The sequence below is a fragment of the Balaenoptera acutorostrata genome, chromosome 1, assembly GCF_949987535.1.
Source record: "Balaenoptera acutorostrata chromosome 1, mBalAcu1.1, whole genome shotgun sequence".
NCBI lineage: Eukaryota > Metazoa > Chordata > Mammalia > Artiodactyla > Balaenopteridae > Balaenoptera > Balaenoptera acutorostrata.
In genome coordinates this window covers 58160447-58178311 of record NC_080064.1, presented here as the reverse complement: position 1 = coordinate 58178311, position 17865 = coordinate 58160447, and the positions used below count along the sequence as shown (strand labels likewise).

General features: G+C 35.1%; 1 protein-coding gene across 1 annotated transcript in view; it reads left to right on the top strand.

The window, feature by feature from the left end:
• Window positions 1-17865, top strand: part of DNAI4 (dynein axonemal intermediate chain 4) — a 121866-nt gene that overhangs the window by 14861 nt on the left and 89140 nt on the right. The window contains 3 exon segments of the mRNA XM_007164301.3: window positions 9296-9480; window positions 10810-10922; window positions 16314-16470. Coding sequence (XP_007164363.2) covers window positions 9296-9480; window positions 10810-10922; window positions 16314-16470 — 455 coding nt within the window.

The window sequence follows — 17865 nt, the reverse complement described above, 5'->3', positions numbered from 1 at the left end:
TAATGTGTTAACAGGACTGCAGGGTAGGTGTTGGGAGGGGGCATATTAGTTTCCCAGGAGTGCCTTAACAAAGTACCAACAGCTGTATGACTTCAAACAATAGAAATTTATTGTCTCACACTCCTGGAGGCTAAAAGTCTGGAATCAAGGTGTTAGCAGGGGCGTGCAGCTTCTGAATATGCTAGGGAAGTATCTTTCTCTCCTAGATTCTGATGGCCCCAAACACTCCTTGGCTTGTAGATCCATCACTCTAATCCTCTATCTGTACATTTTGTTCTCCCCATTATCTTCACAGTATCTTCCCTCTCTTTGTCTCTGTTCAAATTTCCCCCTTTTATAAAGACGTCAGTCATACTGGATTATGGCTCACCCTAATGATCTCATCTTAACTCTGCTGGTTAAATCTGCAAAGACCCTATTTCCATAGTCTGAGGTACTAGAGGTTAGGACTTCAACATATCTTCTTTTCGGGGACACTGTTCAACCTGCAATGGGAAAACAGACCTCACTAAAATAATCCAGGTTATCACTAAACAAAATATAAACAAGCAAATAGCAATAACAAGCTCTAGGGAGGAGGGAAGTTCCAGTACCCAGAGTTGCTACAATATATTATCTAAAATCTCTGATTTCTGACAAAAAATTATGGAACATGTAAAGAAATAGGAAAGTATGATCCATACTCAAGAAAAAAGACAACAGAAGCTGTCTGTGGGAGGAAGCAAATGTCAAATTTAACAGAAAGAGATTTAAAAGAAGCCATTATAAATAGCTTCATGGAATTACAGAAACTATGCTTTAAAGAAGTAGAAGAAGGTATAATGTTACACCAAGTAACAATAAAGAGAAATTACAAAAAAGAACTGATGGAAATTCTGAAGCTGAAAAGTACAATAATTGAAACTTCAAAAATTCACTAGAGGAGCTCAACAATGGATTTTAACTGACAGGAGCAAGAATTAGCAAACTAGAAGACAGATCAATAGAGATTATTCAAGCCAAACACAGAGTGGGAAAAAAAAGAATGAAGAAAAATGAGTAGAGCCATCAAACACCATCAGACACACCAACATATGCATAATGGGAGTAACAGAGGGAGAAGAGAGACACAAAAGGAAAGGAAAAATATTCAAAAAGATAATGGATGAAAACAACCCAAATTTAATGAAAAACAATATCCTACACATCCAGGAAGCTCAGTGAATTCCAAGAATGAATCAATGAAGACATATTATAGTAAAAATGCTGAAAGTCAAAGACAAGAAGAAAATCTTAAAAGCAGCAGGAGAAAAACAGTGTGTATCACGTGCAAAGGAACCTTAATAAGATTAACAGATAACTTTTCATCAGAAAGAATGAGGCCAGAAGGCAGAGGAGAACAAATTTGAAGTTGTTAAAGGAAAAGCTCAACCAAGAATGTTGTATCCAGTAAAGCTATTATTCCAAAATGAAGATGAAATAAAGAGTCTCCAAGATAAACAAAAACTGAAAGAATTTATTGCTTGCAGACCCACCTTACGGGAAATACTAAGGGAAGTTCTTCAGCTTGAAAACAAGTAACCTCAGATGGTAATTCATATCCATACAAAGAACATCAGTAAACACAATTATGTAATTACAACAACTATTATATCATGTAATTAATGCAACTATTAGTGCATTTCCTCCTTTTTTCCCTCTTAACTGATTTGAAAAACGATTATATAAAATAACATGTATATAATATATTATTGGATCTATGACACATAGAAATGTAATATATGTGTTATGTATTTGGCAGTAATAGCACAAAGGAGGTGGATGGGAACAAAGATGTAATGTAAGCTAATGATGACAAAATGAAAAGTAATAATTATGGCTCTGTTTTCTTATATTTTGTAACAGTAATACATGTAATTTACATAAAAATAATACCACAAAAGGGGGAAATAGTGAATAGAGCTATATAGGAGTAATATTTCAATATATTACTAGAATTAAGCTAATATAAATCCAAAGCTAATTTTGACAAGATGTGTATGTTAAACCCTAGAACAACCATCTAGAAAAACCTCAAAATTATAATGAAAAAATCATTAAAAAATTAAAATGCTACCTTAGAAAATATTCACTCAATGCAGAAAAAAGTAATAAAGGATGAATAGAGGACAAAAAAGACATGAGACATATGGAACACATAAAGTAAGATGGGAGATATAAATCCAACTATATCAAGAAAACATTAAATGTAGATAGATTAAACAATCCAAACAAGGGGCATAGATTGTCAGACTGGCTTAAAAAACATGATCCAATGATAGGCTGTCTACAGGAGACACACATTAGTTTCAATATTAATTTCAGACCAATATCTCTTATGAATGTGTGTGCAAATATCCTGAACAAAATTCTAGCAAACCAAATCTAACATATAAAAAGAATTATATGCCTGGAGTGTATTAGTTTGCTAAGGCTGCCATAACATAATATCACAGACTGTATGGCCTAAACAGTGTCCTAATCTACTCTTCCTTTAGGGACACTAGTTATATTGGATTAGGACCAACCTTAATGGCCTAATTTTAACTTAATTAACTCTTTAATGTCCCTATCACTAAATACAGTCACATTTAGCGGTACTAGGGGTTAGGGGTTCAACATGTGAATTTTTTGGTGGGGAGAGACAATTCAGCCCATAACAGTTACCAAGTGGGATTTATCCCAGGGATGCAAAGTACTTTAACATCTAAAAATCAATGTAATACATCTCATATCAGTAGAATAAAAAGCAATGATCATCTAGATCCAGAAAAAGCACTTTTCAAAATTCAACATACTTTCATGATAAAAACACTTAATAAACTAGGAGTAGAGGGACTTCCTCAACTTGATAAAGAACACTTATGAAAAATCCACTAATGTCAACTCAATCATGCAACTGGATGCTTTCCTTTTGACATCAGGAACAAGACAAAATTTTCTTGCCACTCTATGCAACATTGTACTGGAGGTTCTAGGTAGGGCAATTAGGGGGAAAAAAAAAGGCAACCAAATTGGAAAGGAAAAGATAAATCTCTATTTGCAGATGACATAATGTTACATATAGAAACTCCTAAGAAATCTACTAAAAAACTATTAAGACTATGGAATTCCCTGGCGGTCTAGTGGTTAGGACTCAGCGCTCTCACTGCAATGGCCCGGGTTCAATCCCTGGTGGGGGAACTAAGATTCTGCAAGCCGTGGCATGGCCAAAAAGACACAAAACATAAAAAACCAAAGAAAAAAAGAAACTATTAAAACTAATGAATGGATTCTGTTAGGTTGCAGGATACATGATCAATATACAAATAAATTGTATTTTTTACACTTGCAATAAACAATTTGAAAATTAAGAAAACAATTTCTTTCACAATAACATCAAAAACAATAAAATACTTAGGAATAAATTTAATAATAGAAATGATATCATAAGCTCTGAAAACTGTAAAACATTACTGAATGAAATTAAAGATGATCTAAATAAATGGGAAAGCATCCAAAATTTATGAATTGGAAGACTTACCATTATTAAGATGGTGATACTTCCCAATCTGTTCTATAGATTCAACACAATCCTTATCAGAATCCCAGCAGACTTCCTTGTGCAAACTGACAATTGATTCTAAAATTCATATGGAATTGCTAGGAACCCAGAATAGCCAAAATAGTCCTGAAAAAGCAGACTAAAGTAGGCAGACTCACACTCCCAATTTCAACATTTACTACAAAGCAACAGAAATCATGATAGTGTGGTACTGATTGGCACAAGGATAGATATACAGATCAATGGAATAGAATTGAGAATCCAGAAATAGACCCATTACATCTATGGTCAACTGATTTCTGATAAGCGTACCATGACCATTTAAGAGGGAAAGGATAGTCTTCAATAAATGGTGCTGGGATGACTGGATAGCCACATGCAAAAGAATAAAGTTGGACCCTTGCCTCATACCATATAAAAATTAATTCAACATGAATCAAAGACATATGTGACAGTTAAAACTAAAAACTCTTAGAAGAAAACATGGTGGTAAACCTTCATGACCTTGGTTTGGCAAAGGATTCTCAGATATGACACAAAAAATATGAACAACAAAAGAAAAAAAGCCAGATGAATTGAACTTTACCAAAATTAAAAATGTGCTTCAAAGAACATAATCAATAAAGTAAAAAGTCTCCCCACAGAATGGGAGAAAATATTTGCAAATGATATATCTGTTAAGGGATTTATATGGGGAATATATAAAGAATTACAACTCAATAATAAAAAGACAAAAAATCCAATTAAAAATTGGGCAAGGGATTTGAATACTCATTTCTCCAAAGAAAGTATACAAATGGTCAAAAAGCACATGGAAAGATAACTTGACATCACTAGTCATCAGAGAAATGCAAATCAAAACCACAGTGTGATCTTTACTTCATACTCAGTAGGATGGCTAGAATCAAAAAGTCAGATGACAAGTATTGGCAAGGATATCAAGAAATCAGAATACTACTGATAGGAATGTAAAATGGTCCTGCCACTTTGGAAAACAGTCTGGTAGTAATTCAGGTGTTTAAACATACTGCTATCTTATGACCCAGCAATTCTACCTCTAGATATATACACCCAAGAGAACTTAAGATATATTTCCAACCCAGAAACTTGTACATGAATGTTTATGTCAGTATTATTCATAATAGCCAAAAAGTGGGAACAACCCAAATGTCCATCAGTGGACAGATGGCTAAACAAAATGTGGTATATTCATACAGTAGAATATTATTCAACCACAAATAGGAATGCAGTACTGATGCATGCAACAACATGGATGAATCTTGAAACCATTATGCTAAATGAAACAAGCCAATCAAAATACCACACACTATGTGATGCCACTCACATGAAAGTCCAGAACAGGGAAATCTTTAGAGACACGAAATACCTAAGTGGTTGCCTAGGACTGGGAGGAAGACAAGGGTTAGGGAGTCAGAGTTAAAGGATATAGAGTTTCTTCTTGAGGTGATAAAAAATTTCTAAAATTAACTGTGGTGATGGTTTCTCATATTTGTGAATACACTCAAATCCACTGACTTGTACACTTTAAAAGCTATTTAAAAAGATAATTATGCAGAGTGTGTGTAACTTTATGCCAATTTTAAATTTTGCAAAATTTGCAAATGAATATAAAATGGAAAGATTCCTTAAAAACTTACATTTTACCAAGAGACAAGCAAAAATGAAAATTGGAAGGTATTAAAGAAATTAATATGAGTAATTTAAAAATCTTTCTTCAAAGATAATTCCAGGCCCAGATGGTTTCACTAGTGATATATGCCAAACACATAAGAACAAAAACAGAACAAGAGAAATGGGTATACTCCAGAACTCATGTTATGAGGCTAGAAATATCTTGATATCAAAATTTGACTACAACAATATGAGAAAGAAACATTACAAGTCAATCTCTCCAAACATAGATGGAGAAATCCTCAATAAAATGTTAACAAAATTCAATAACAATAAAAAGAGATAATACATCATGAGGAGCTGCATTTATACCAAGAAATTAAGATTGGTTTAACATTTAAAAATCCATTAGTGTAATTCACCACATTCATATATAGCTTAAAGGAAAAAAGCATATGATCATCTCAATACAGAAAGTATTTATATGATAAGATTAAAATTTTATTCATGATTTAAAATGTTCTTATGAAACTGGCAATCACAAGGAACTTCCTTAATATGATTTATAAAATCCTACAGCACTGATCGTATTTAATGGTAAAGCATTCCTAAGAAGGATCCACTTCTATCCAACATTCTTGGAAGTCTTAGCCATTTCAGTATGGCAAGAAAAAGAAATGAAAAATGTAAGAATTGGAAAGAAAGAAACAGAACATTGAATATTTGTAGATGACACAATTACCTACATATAAAATTTTAAATCACCTATTAATAATTATCAAATAAGAGTTTAGCAAGGTTATTGGATATCAAAAAAAAACAACCAAAAACAATTATATTTTTATATACCAGCAACACACATTTCAAAACTTACATATTTTATAAATGATACCATTTATAATAGCACATTAAGTACTTGTGGATAAATATAACAAAGATGCACATACCTATACTGTAAAAACTATAAAATTTTACTGGGAGACATTAAACAAGACCCAAACAAATGGAGAGATAGAACATGTTTATGCATAGAAAGAGTCAGTATTGTAAGTGTATCAATTATACGCAAATTTTGATTTATAGCTTCTTTGCAATTTCAGTCAAAATCTCAGTTTTTTTTTCATTGTATTTTTTTCAGGAACTTGTCAAGGTAAGTCTAAAATTTATATAAAGCTGCTAAAGTTTAGGCACAACCGAGATACTCTTGAATAAGAACTTTGTGGAAGGACTTGCTCTCCTAGATACCAAGTTTTATATAAAGTGTAACATTAACAAAGGTATAGACAGAGAGCCTACAAGTGACTCAGGCACATATAAACACTTGTTTTATAATAAATGTGCACTAGAGAGTAATGGGGAAATAACAGGATTTTCAAAAATTCTTGTTGAGACAATTGGGTATTCACACGGAATAAAAATATATTGGCTTCCTTCCTCATACTATACATGAAACTCAATTCTGGGTATATTATAGATCTAAACATGAAAAGCAAAAATATCTTCATAATTTCAGGATTGGGAATGGTTTCTTGGATGAGACATCTAAGGCGTAAACCATAAAGGAAAACATGATAAATTTGACTACGCTAAGATGAAGAACTTCTATTCATTAAAAGATACTACAAGGAAAATGCAGCCATAGAGTGAAAGAAGACCTTTTCAACACATAAACCAGAAAGGGTTCATAGTCAGAACATTTAATGAACTCTATCATCAATTTAAAAAAAGATGGAACTCAACAGAAAAGTGTGCAAAGGACTTGTATGGGATATTTTCCTTCAAAAAAAAGGAAGTCAAGATGGGAATAAGCACATGAAAAGAAGTTCGATTTCATGAAAATTAAAGTCAAAATGAGATACCTGTATACCTATACCCATACTGGTTTAAATTTCTATATCTGGCAGTGCTAGTTGTTGATGAGAATGTAGAGTAACAGCAACTGTCACAATGCTGGTAATCTTGAAAAGTTTTACAATCAACTTGGAAAACAGTTTGGTGTTATCTAATCAAGTTGACTCATCAATTCCACATCTATATATCCCCTACAGAAATACATTTTCATGTTTAACAGTATGCTTTCACATAAATGTTTATTGAAACAGTTTTCATGATGGCCAAAAACTGGAAACAATTCAATGTCTGTTAAAAGTAAAAGGGATAAATAAAATATGATATACTAATCCAACAGACTACAGTCACCAATAAATGAATGAACTATTATACATGCAACAACATGGAGAGATATATAAAAGCATACTGTTGCACAAAAGATGTCAGATAATTCTGTTATAATATATGGCTATTTATATACATTTTAAAAACAGGCAAAACTAAATTACATTGATAAACTTGGTAAATATCAATACTAAGTGCTAAGCAAAATCTGGAGCAACCAGAACTCTCATACTTTGTTGGTGGGAACCACTTGGGAAAACCTTTCAGCAGTATCTACTATATGTGAACATATAAATAGTCCAATAACCAGGAATTCCACACAGGTATACACCCAACATAAATTCATACAGTATAGTCAGCAAAACGCATGTACAACCATCTTCTTAGTGGCATCATTTGTTTTTGGTTTTTTAAAATATATTTATTTATTTATTTTTGGCTGCGTTGGGTCTTTGTTGCTGCTCGTGGGCTTTCTCTAGTTGCAGCGAGCGGGGGCTACTCTTCATTGCGGTGTGCGGGCTTCTCATTGCGGTGGCTTCTCTTGTTTTGGAGCACAGGCTCTAGGCGCGAGGGCTTCAGTAGTTATGGCACATGGGCTTAGTAGTTGTGGCTCGCGGGCTGTAGAGCTCAGGCTCAGTAGTTGTGGCGCATGGGCTTAGTTGCTCTGCGGCATGTGGGATCTTCCTGGACCAGGGCTCGAACCCATGTCCCCTGCATTGGCAGGTGGATTCTTAACCACTGCACCACCAGGGAAGCCCAGTGGCATCATTTGTAATAGCCAAAAATTTGGAAACTACAGAAATGTCCATGAACAATAAAATAGATATATAAAATTGTGATATATTCACACAATGGAATATTATTGTACAACAATGAAAATGAACCATCTACAGCTATACTTAACAATATGAAGGGCTCTCACAAATATAACATTGAAAAAAAGAAGCCAGATACCAAGGGTACGTGCTTCATGATTCCATCAAAGTGAAGTTCAAAAACAGGCAAAACTAATCCATGGAGTCAGTATAATCATTACCTTTGGTGGGAGATAGTGACTCTTATGGAAGGAACTTATGAGATGCTGGTAATTTTCTGTTTCTAAATCTGAATGCTAGGTACCTGGGTGTCTTCCGTTTATGAAAATTTATTAAGGTGTGCATTTATATGTGCACATCTCTATGTATATTTTACTTCAATATAAGTTATAAAAAGTAAGTGTTATTGTTTAGGAATGCATACTTAATAAAACTTTAAAAAGAAGAAAGAAAATAATTACCAAAATCAAGTTAATGATATTCACTGGGAAGGAGGGAGAGGCAGTAAACCAGAAGAAGCAAAAGCCAGGGGAGCTGCTTGTGATCTAGGAGGGGCAAAGTCTCCTGGAGGTTCTATCAATGTTCGAATTTTTTACTTTAGTTGTGATTATAAGAACATTTGCTTTGCATTATTTAACTATATGGTTATGTTTTAATTATATTTCTGTATGTGTTAAATTTCATAATTAAAAATACTAAAAATTAGCCAAAAACAAATAAGCCAAAAATGTGTAATAACTTGGCTAATGTTTATTAATAAAATGTTAAATGAAAAGTTGTGGTTTTTAAAGCTTATACATAAAAAATTAAATATACCAAAATATTAACAATCTGAATGAATTATCTTTCTATATTTTTGAATTTTCTCAAAATTAGTATATATTTCTTATATATAGGTAAAACATGAATAAGACTTTTTAAAAAGTGTATGCCTCAGTTAAGAAACTTTTTAAGCATAAAATCTTTTATCATTAAATTTTTAATGTTTGTCCTATCCTACAAACATTATATTTATCTTTTTTCTACTATTTTTATCTCTGTTTTTTAGGACTGATTATTCAGAAACCCTGTCTTTTTTACTTATTTTATTTTAAATAACTATTTTCTACAGGTGACTGATATACATGGAGTTGATGTTACTCCCAGACCTCTCTACCATCCAGATCCATATACTGGTACAGCAAAGCCAAATAAACTATTGACATCACAAGAAGGATCACGTACATCAGACTTCATAGCTTCCTATAGCCTTTATCAGAATACAATAAATCCTAGTATGTTAGGGCAGTTTACAAGGTAGAGTATACTATTCTATGATTCTTTTTTTATATCTTATGTATTTTCATTTAAGTTGCACATATGTAACTTAGATGTCAGTTGTCCCCAGTCTCCCAGCTCCGCTCTCTCATCCTAGTGTGCCACCTCTGTGTTCTTCTCATGTTTTAACTAGATGTAGAGCTTGCATGTCAGGTGTTCCCCTACACTTACACCAAAACATTTGTGAAAAAATATACAGATTTTACTCAAGATTTCCTGAGGAACCAAAAAATGCGACCTAGCATCACAGACGTATTTCTTCAGTTTTCTTCAGTTTCTTTTATGCTGCAGTTTAGGAGCTTTCCTTTTTTTCCCTCCCTATTCTTCCATACAAATCCTTGTTCTCCTAGGGTTTGATTTCTCTCTTGTTTTATAACTTTTTTTGGTAAATGACATGTTTTGCATTTACATATGTAGATACTTATATAATTGAAAAATTTTAGTGCTTCCAATAGAGAAATTCAGTCTTTGCCATAATAAAACAGTACTCCTAAAACAATCTAAAGATTATGGGGAAATACTTTAGTGTGTAACTTTCAATCTGATAAATTAAAAGTTCCAGATGTTAACTAAGCACGAAATTTTAGGAGAAAATATGCTGCTCTAGAGTCTGCCTCCAAATTAGCATACAGAAGCCATGGGAGTTCTCCGCAAAACAAAGGATATTCCAGTATACTGAACCCAACCTTTCGGAGGGCAGTTGGAACTATAAGTAGAAAGGAAAAAAGTATGTAATATCATGGAGTAATGTTAAGTTTCTATGTTTAAAGGAAATTATTTTTGGATTCTTCAGTGTATTGATTTCCCACGAAGTATATAAATTTTATTTTAAATTAAGTCTTGAGAGGACATTTATCAAGTTGAATAAATTGCATTTAATATGGGATTTGAAAAATGAGCAGAAACCTGGTGAAAAATGAAGGGTAGAATATTCCAGGCTGAGGCCCTGAGGTAAGAGAGCTCCATAAGTTTGAGAAACTTAAAAAAAAAAAGTGGGGGGAGAGAATATTGATAATGAAGATAAGATGGAGAGTCTCGGTAGGTAGGCTGTGTTTTGGATTTTTATCCTAAACATACTGTTGAGAATCCACTGAAGGTCTTTAGGCATAGGTTTGACATGTCTTATTTCTAGAGTATATTTAAAATGACTTTTTACTTAAAGAACATTAAAAATCAACTCAATATTTAAAGAACTTTGCTCATATGATTACAGTATATTTGATTTCTCAATCTGATAATGTTTTCATTTATACATTTAATTGCCCATAAGGATATCTAAATAAATAATGTTGTTATTCATTATTAAAGGTCAGTTTTAGGAAGCAGTACAGTTTCTAAGTCAAGTACATCCACTACTGAATCAATGGTAGAAGACCTAGAAGAACCATCCTTTAAACGGGAAAGGTTGGCTAGTTTTACAGGTAATGAAAATCCAATCATTTATTTCAGTAACAGTTCATTATTTCTTTAGCAAATATGCTCATTATTTTTTGGGTGCTTGAGATAGAAGAACTATGGTAATCATTCCCAAATGCTGGCCTATGCAGTAGCTATATGAGAATTACCAGGGTAATGTTTATATATTTTTTAAAATTCTCAAATGACTTTCTTGCACCACCAGCCTCAGTAATCACAGACCCTGTTTTTTTTGTTTTTAATTTTTATTTATTTATTTATTTTTGGTTGTGTTGGGTCTTCGTTTCTGTGCGAGGGCTTTCTCTAGTTGCGGTGAGCGGGGGCCACTCTTCATCGCGGTGCGCGGGCCTCTCACTATCGCGGCCTCTCCCGTTGCGGAGCACAGGCTCCAGACGCGCAGGCTCAGCAGTTGTGGCTCACGGGCCTAGTCGCTCCGCGGCATGTGGGATCTTCCCAGACCAGGGCTCGAACCCGTGTCCCCTGCATTGGCAGGCAGATTCTCAACCACTGCGCCACCAGGGAAGCCCTGTTTTTAATTTTTTAAAAATATTTATTTATTTATTTTTGGCTGCATTGAGTCTTCGTTGCTGTGCGCGTGTTTTCTCTAGTTGTGGCGAGTGGGGGCTACTCTTCATTGTGGTGCGTGGGCTTCTCATTTCTGTGGCTTCTCTTGTTGCGGAGCACAGGCTCTAGGTGCGCGGGCTCTAGACCGTGGGCTCAGTAGTTGTGGCACGTGGGCTTAGTTGCTCCCTGGCATGTGGAATTTTCCCAGACCAGGGCTTGAACCTGTGTCCCCTGCATTGGCAGGTGGATTCTTAACCACTGCACCACCAGGGAAGTCCCACAGACCCTGTTTTAAAAGAGCTCAGCTTCTAACTCAGGAGACAAATAATTGTGATACACTGTGATCAATGCCATATTAAGACATATGCAGAATGTGATGGGAGTACTTACAAAGAAAAGATTAACTACTGTGAAGTGGAAAGCAAAAAATGAGAGAACGTTCATAGAGAACATAATTGACTTTTGAATTGGGTTTCTAAAGATAATTAGTAATTTGTCAGGAGAACAGAAGGAGAGGCCCATTCCAGGCAGAGGATAAAACATGAGGTAATGCAGAGGATTATGCAAGTAAAGTTAAAAGAATGAGGAAATAATGGTTGACCATAAGTGCTGGAAGAAGTGGGTACTTCCTTGAGGGTCAGGATGTCTTTTCCTCTAAGATGATAATGAGGATTAGTGAAAATATTAATAAGGTTGGAAAAGTGCTTGATGGACTCTTCTTTTTGGTGTTAGCATGTGTAACAGAATGCTTCTGACAAGTAACAGAATACCCAACTACCATTTTTCCCACATTAAAAGAAGTTAAAGGTAGATAGCTTTTGGCTTTGCTTTTGTGGCTTAATTGTGTCAGAATCTGGATTGGAAGCTCTGCTCTTCTCTTTTCGTAAGCCTTTTCTTCTTGTTTCTTGCGTCATGGTCTCATGATACGTGCCCCAGCTCTGGGTATTATATCCACATTAAAAGCAGAAAGAAGGAGAAAGGCAGTAGCACCAGTCACATCTCCCTCATTTGTCAGGAAAGTAAACGTTTTCCCAGAAGGCTTCCTTTTTCCTGTATATTTCTGTTTTTATCTCATTGGCCAGAACTGTGTCACATTAACACCACTAGCTTCAAGAGAGGCTGGAAAAGCCAAATATTTTATTTCTCAGCCTGTATTAATGGAAAGAGGCCAGGGAAGGGAGAAAGGCTTAGCAATGAAGACTTAAGCAATTAGCAATATCTGTTGTAGGAAGACGCCCGTCCTCTCAGGAGGGGACAAAGAATTGAATTATTGTCATAAGCTCCCTCAGCAGTCCCTACATATATTCTTGCCACCCTCCAATTTGTTTTTCCAAGCTGTATGCAGAATTGAACCTGCTCTCCTTCTTGGATGGGACTCGAACCCAGCCAAAATTCAGATTGGGACTTGAATCCATAGGATGAGACTTGAACCCATGGAATGGGACTCAAGCCCAGCCACACCTCAGACTGGGACTTGAACCTACAGTTCCTGACTTAGGAGGGGACTCAAATCCACTGTCTTTTAATTGAAGCTGCTCACCTGGTGTCAGGACTTACTCAAGCTCAGGTTCTTTTTTCTCCTTGCAGAAAGAATTCAGCATGAGGCAAAGCGAGAGGCAAGGAGTCAGTTTATTAGCATAGGATACTTGTGAGAGCTACAAGCGGGCAGGCAAGGGAGCACAGCCCTGAGAACAAAGAGGGCTACATTTTTATAATCAAAGAAAAAGTGGGGAGGGAAGAAAAGACCACCTTCTTCCTCAGTTTTGGGTAGACGTCAAGGCTTAAATCACTAGTTCCTCCTTTGACCCTGTATGGTCTAATGGGGATGGTCATGACGCTATTTAAATATGTATATTAGCAGAAGGGTGGTGACATATACTAATATATGGTAATTCATCTCAGGTTTTGGTATAATGTCCCGTTTCACCTACTTTCTTTCCTTTTTCACCTATATTTCTGTCTTGCAGAAATGCTACTCTTCAAGGACTACTAACTCCCTGACTTCACGTAACAAGATTCAGACCTCTTATCTATTGTGTTTTAACAATGAGAGTTTGTGGCTTGAGTGTGCCTGGTGCTTGGATGCACCTGGTCTTTCGTCAAGGTAGTGTAGATTGTTGCTAGGTTACTAGATTCTTTTCTTGAGTGGTCAATAGTTTACAACCGTCTCCCCAAACTCCCTTAAAATTCCCTTTCTGTCTTTAATCCCCTAGTGGGATTTCTAAGCCAACTAATTATCCTACTGTATCCCTATTAGAATGATCTTTTTAAGAACACAATCTAATCACATTCTCCCTGCTTAAAGCCCTCCAATGGATTTGCACTCCTCTTAAGATAAAGAAGAAAATCTTTAAGTAATGATTTGCCTTGAGGTCTACCCCTATTTGTCTACATCAAAAACAAACAAACAAACAAACGTAACAAAACTTCACCTCCAGAAACCTTGAAGAATAATATAGATGTTTATATCGTCTTGGCCTGCTGGTGAATTCTAACTACGAAGTCAAGTCTCTAAAGTGGGTCACACCCAAACAATTCTACTTCTACCACCTGGTAGATTAGTATTTCTCAGTCTTGAATGCACATTAACATAATCTGGTATACCTTTTATTTTTTATTTTTATTTCTGGCTGCGTTGGGTCTTCGTTGCTGCACGTGGGCTTTCTCTAGTTGTGGCGAGCAGGGCTATTCTTTGTTGCAGTGCGCGGGCTTCTCATTGCAGTGACTTCTCTTGTTGCGGAGCACGCGCATGGCACCTAGTCGTGGTAGTTGTGGCACACGAGCTCAGTAGTTGTGGCTCTCAGGCTGTAGAGCGCAGGCTCAGTAGTTGTGGTGCACGGGCTTAGTTGCTCCGCGGCATGTGGGATCTTCCTGGACCAGGGCTCAAACCCGTGTCCCCTGCATTGGCAGGCGGATTCTTTTTTTTTTTAAACATCTTTATTGGAGTATAATTGCTTTACAGTATTGTGTTAGTTTCTGCAGCATAACAAAGTGAATCAGCTATATGAATACGTATATCCCCATATCACCTCCTTCTTGCGTCTCCCTCCCACCCTCCTTATCCCACCCCTCTAGGTGGTCGCAAAGCACCGAGCTGATCTCCCTGTTCCATGTAGCTGCTTCCCACTAGCTATCTATTTTACATTTGGTAGTGTATGTGTGTCAGTGCTACTGTCTTACTTCGTCCCAGCTTACCCTTCCCCCTCCCCGTGTCCTCAAGTCCATTCTCTATGTCTGTGTCTTTATTCCTATCCTGGCAGGCGGATTCTTAACTACTGCGCCACCAGGGAAGTCCCCTATTAGGTTCTATCTACTGTAAGATCATTCATTTTTATAATTAACATATCCGTGCCATAATGCTACTTTGAGGTATATGTAACTAAATCATAGATGAAGATCTGGTGGTCTTAAAGAAAGAAAGTTTAGAGAATCAGGAACCAAAATTTCTAGTCTCAAAACTGCCAGTATTCCTGTGTGACCTTAAACTTCTCACTTAGCCTCTCTGTTTCTCATTTTCTTCACTGATAAAACGAACAGTTTGAACTAGATATATCTCCAGTTGTGTCCATATGGGTAATTCATTTCTTTTTCACTTATATCTACCTTAGCTAGATTTACTTATATAAATCACCTCTCCCTCATATTTTAAATTTATTGCATAAATAATAAAAATTAAAGAACATTTTTAAAAAGAAGAATCATCCAATACTATAAAGGATTAGCAATTAAAAATTTTGTTTCCTCAGCTTCTCCATATGCGTAAGTATTTTGTTATAACCATAGCGTGGGTTTTGTCCTCGATTATTCTGTCACTTGACATTTTATTACAAACATTTTCATATGTTTTTAATGTCATATTTAATTACTAGTTAATATTCATAGATGAGTATACTATTATTTATTTAGCCATTCCAAATGTGGATGATTGGTTTGTGAAATTAGTAGCTTGTATTTTTTTTAGGTTATAAGGAGAGTGTTTTTCTCAGGCTTTGGGCCTTCTTAAGGAGACTGAGTCTTAATCTCTGGAAAGTGTATACCCTTAAGTCTTGTTTTCCTAAAGCTTTTCAAGCTTTACCCACATCAAAACCTCATGGATCCCTGCTTCACACGCTGTTTTTAACAGAAAACATTGAACTCTGACCTATATACCGTGTCATGGCTCTTTATTACCCATACAACCAAGTCCAAACTCTCTAGCCCTGACACTCCATCCTCAGTGAAATTTTTCAAGAATCTTGGACTTCTGACAAGACTACAGACTTGAGGCGAACCCTTTTCAGTGTATTTTTTGCATGGATATTGAGCCTCTTTTTCTCCTATATTTAACCACAACTTTCACTGGAGAGTCTTTTTAGCTCTTGGTGAAGATGATTAGAGGTGGGCTGTAATCTAAATCAAAAGTCAACCAATAAGAAGGACAAACAGAATAAAAGGCTGTTGTAGATATAGACTAGAAATTAGCTTCAGGGCTCAGAGAAGGGTTGCATATTATCCGGGAAACACTCTTGCCCGTATGTCTCTTGAATTGTATCAATAGTTGTTCACCCCAATCTCCCTGTTAATATTATAGGATAGATGTAATGGGATGCCCTTGTAGTCATGACTACACATTTGAGATTGGAGTAGGATTGATGTATCAGCAACAGAGATGGTTTATGAGCCATAGGATCCAGTTTGGCTTCAGAGGGATTAAATAGACTACATCTCACAACATGGCCTATTCCTTGACCACGTAATGCCACCTGCAATGTATGACTCGTCATGGTATTTTGACAAAATGAAAATTAAAAATAACAATTAGTAAATGATTTTTATTAAGTCATGTATTTTAGATTTACGAGTTATTAGGGCAACACCTGGAAAAATTGTAACAAAAGAAGACCTGGAGAAGACTATAGAGATAATACTCACAGAGACAGAAACGATGAACTTTTTAAACCTACCAACAGTCATGGTTTCTGTAGAATCTGAAGAAGCTGAGAAAGTAAGGTATGTATTTTTCAATTGTTTACATTGCTTTTGTAATTTAAATGCTAAATCAGAGGCTCTTATCCTTGTTTCCGTCTTTGGGGATTTCTGGATAAACACTGGTGGTATATGTGCCTGGTGAAATCGTATATAAAGTTACGTATGTGCCTCATGAAATTACATGTAAAGTGTTTATGCTGTATGTTTTTCCTAGAAGAGGAACCCATAGCTTTACCATATTCTTTAAAAAGTAGGTGAGCTACTAAGTTAAATAATAAAAGAAATAAAGGAAGCTTCTAAGTCTCAGTATAGGTTTTAATGATTTTTTCTTTTATGCATATATGAATTATTTTCAAGTTAAAAAGAAATGACTGCCATTTTTTATATTTAAAACTTAAAAGGGAAAATATGTTATGGGGAAATGACTGAATTTACTATTGAGAGTAGATTTTCCATTTCTCTTTATTAATGAATATAAATGGATCATTAGTTTTTGCCTCATGTATTTTGAAACTCTCCTGTTAGGCACATACACATTAAGGATTGTTATGTCTTTTTGGATACTTGACCCCTTTATCATTATGTAATGCCCCTCTTTATCTCTGATAATTTTCCTTGCTCTGAAGTCTGCTCTGTCTGAAATTAATATAGCTACATAAATAGATTATTAATATAGTTATTCAGATTAGTTTTCTTCAAGTATAATTTGAATATGATTCATAGTACTAAAAAACTCATCACTAAAATAATTTTTATGGTATTATTTTTATCCAAAAATAAAATCTTGTAAAATTGTTTAGACTATAAAATATAGTACAATTAGATCTCAAATAGTATACTTTTTTTTGTTTTAACATCTTTACTGGAGTATAATTGCTTTACAATGGTGTATTAGTTTCTGCTTTATAACTCAAATAGCATACTTTTAAAGCTCATGAGACATAAGTGAAAGCTCCCAGGACCAGAAAAAGGAAAGGAAAAGAATAACAATGGGATAGATAAGTGATCTGAAATCAGAGAGGGAGAGATGCTAGAAGCAAATGTTAATATTAGCACATGGATCTAGAGTCCACCAGGAAGTCTTGGATCCCCCACAAATTGAGACAGCTGAAGGAGAGATTCTTATATTAAACCAAGACCCTTACAAGGATCTCAGTTATCTCAAGTAGTCCCAGGTCAGTAGGGTCTCCTAGCTACTATCATAAGCAAATACAAATTTTCTCTGGAGGAAAGCGTATCCCATTTAGACTCTTAAGATTCATTCAGTTTGAGTTTAGTAAAAATACACCAAACCAATAAAGAAACAAGTCATTATGAATGAGAATTTTAAAAATAACAAATCCTAGATCTAGATCCTGAGGACTATGGGTAATGATATTATCAAATATAAAGTATAAAATATATGTGAAATATTTA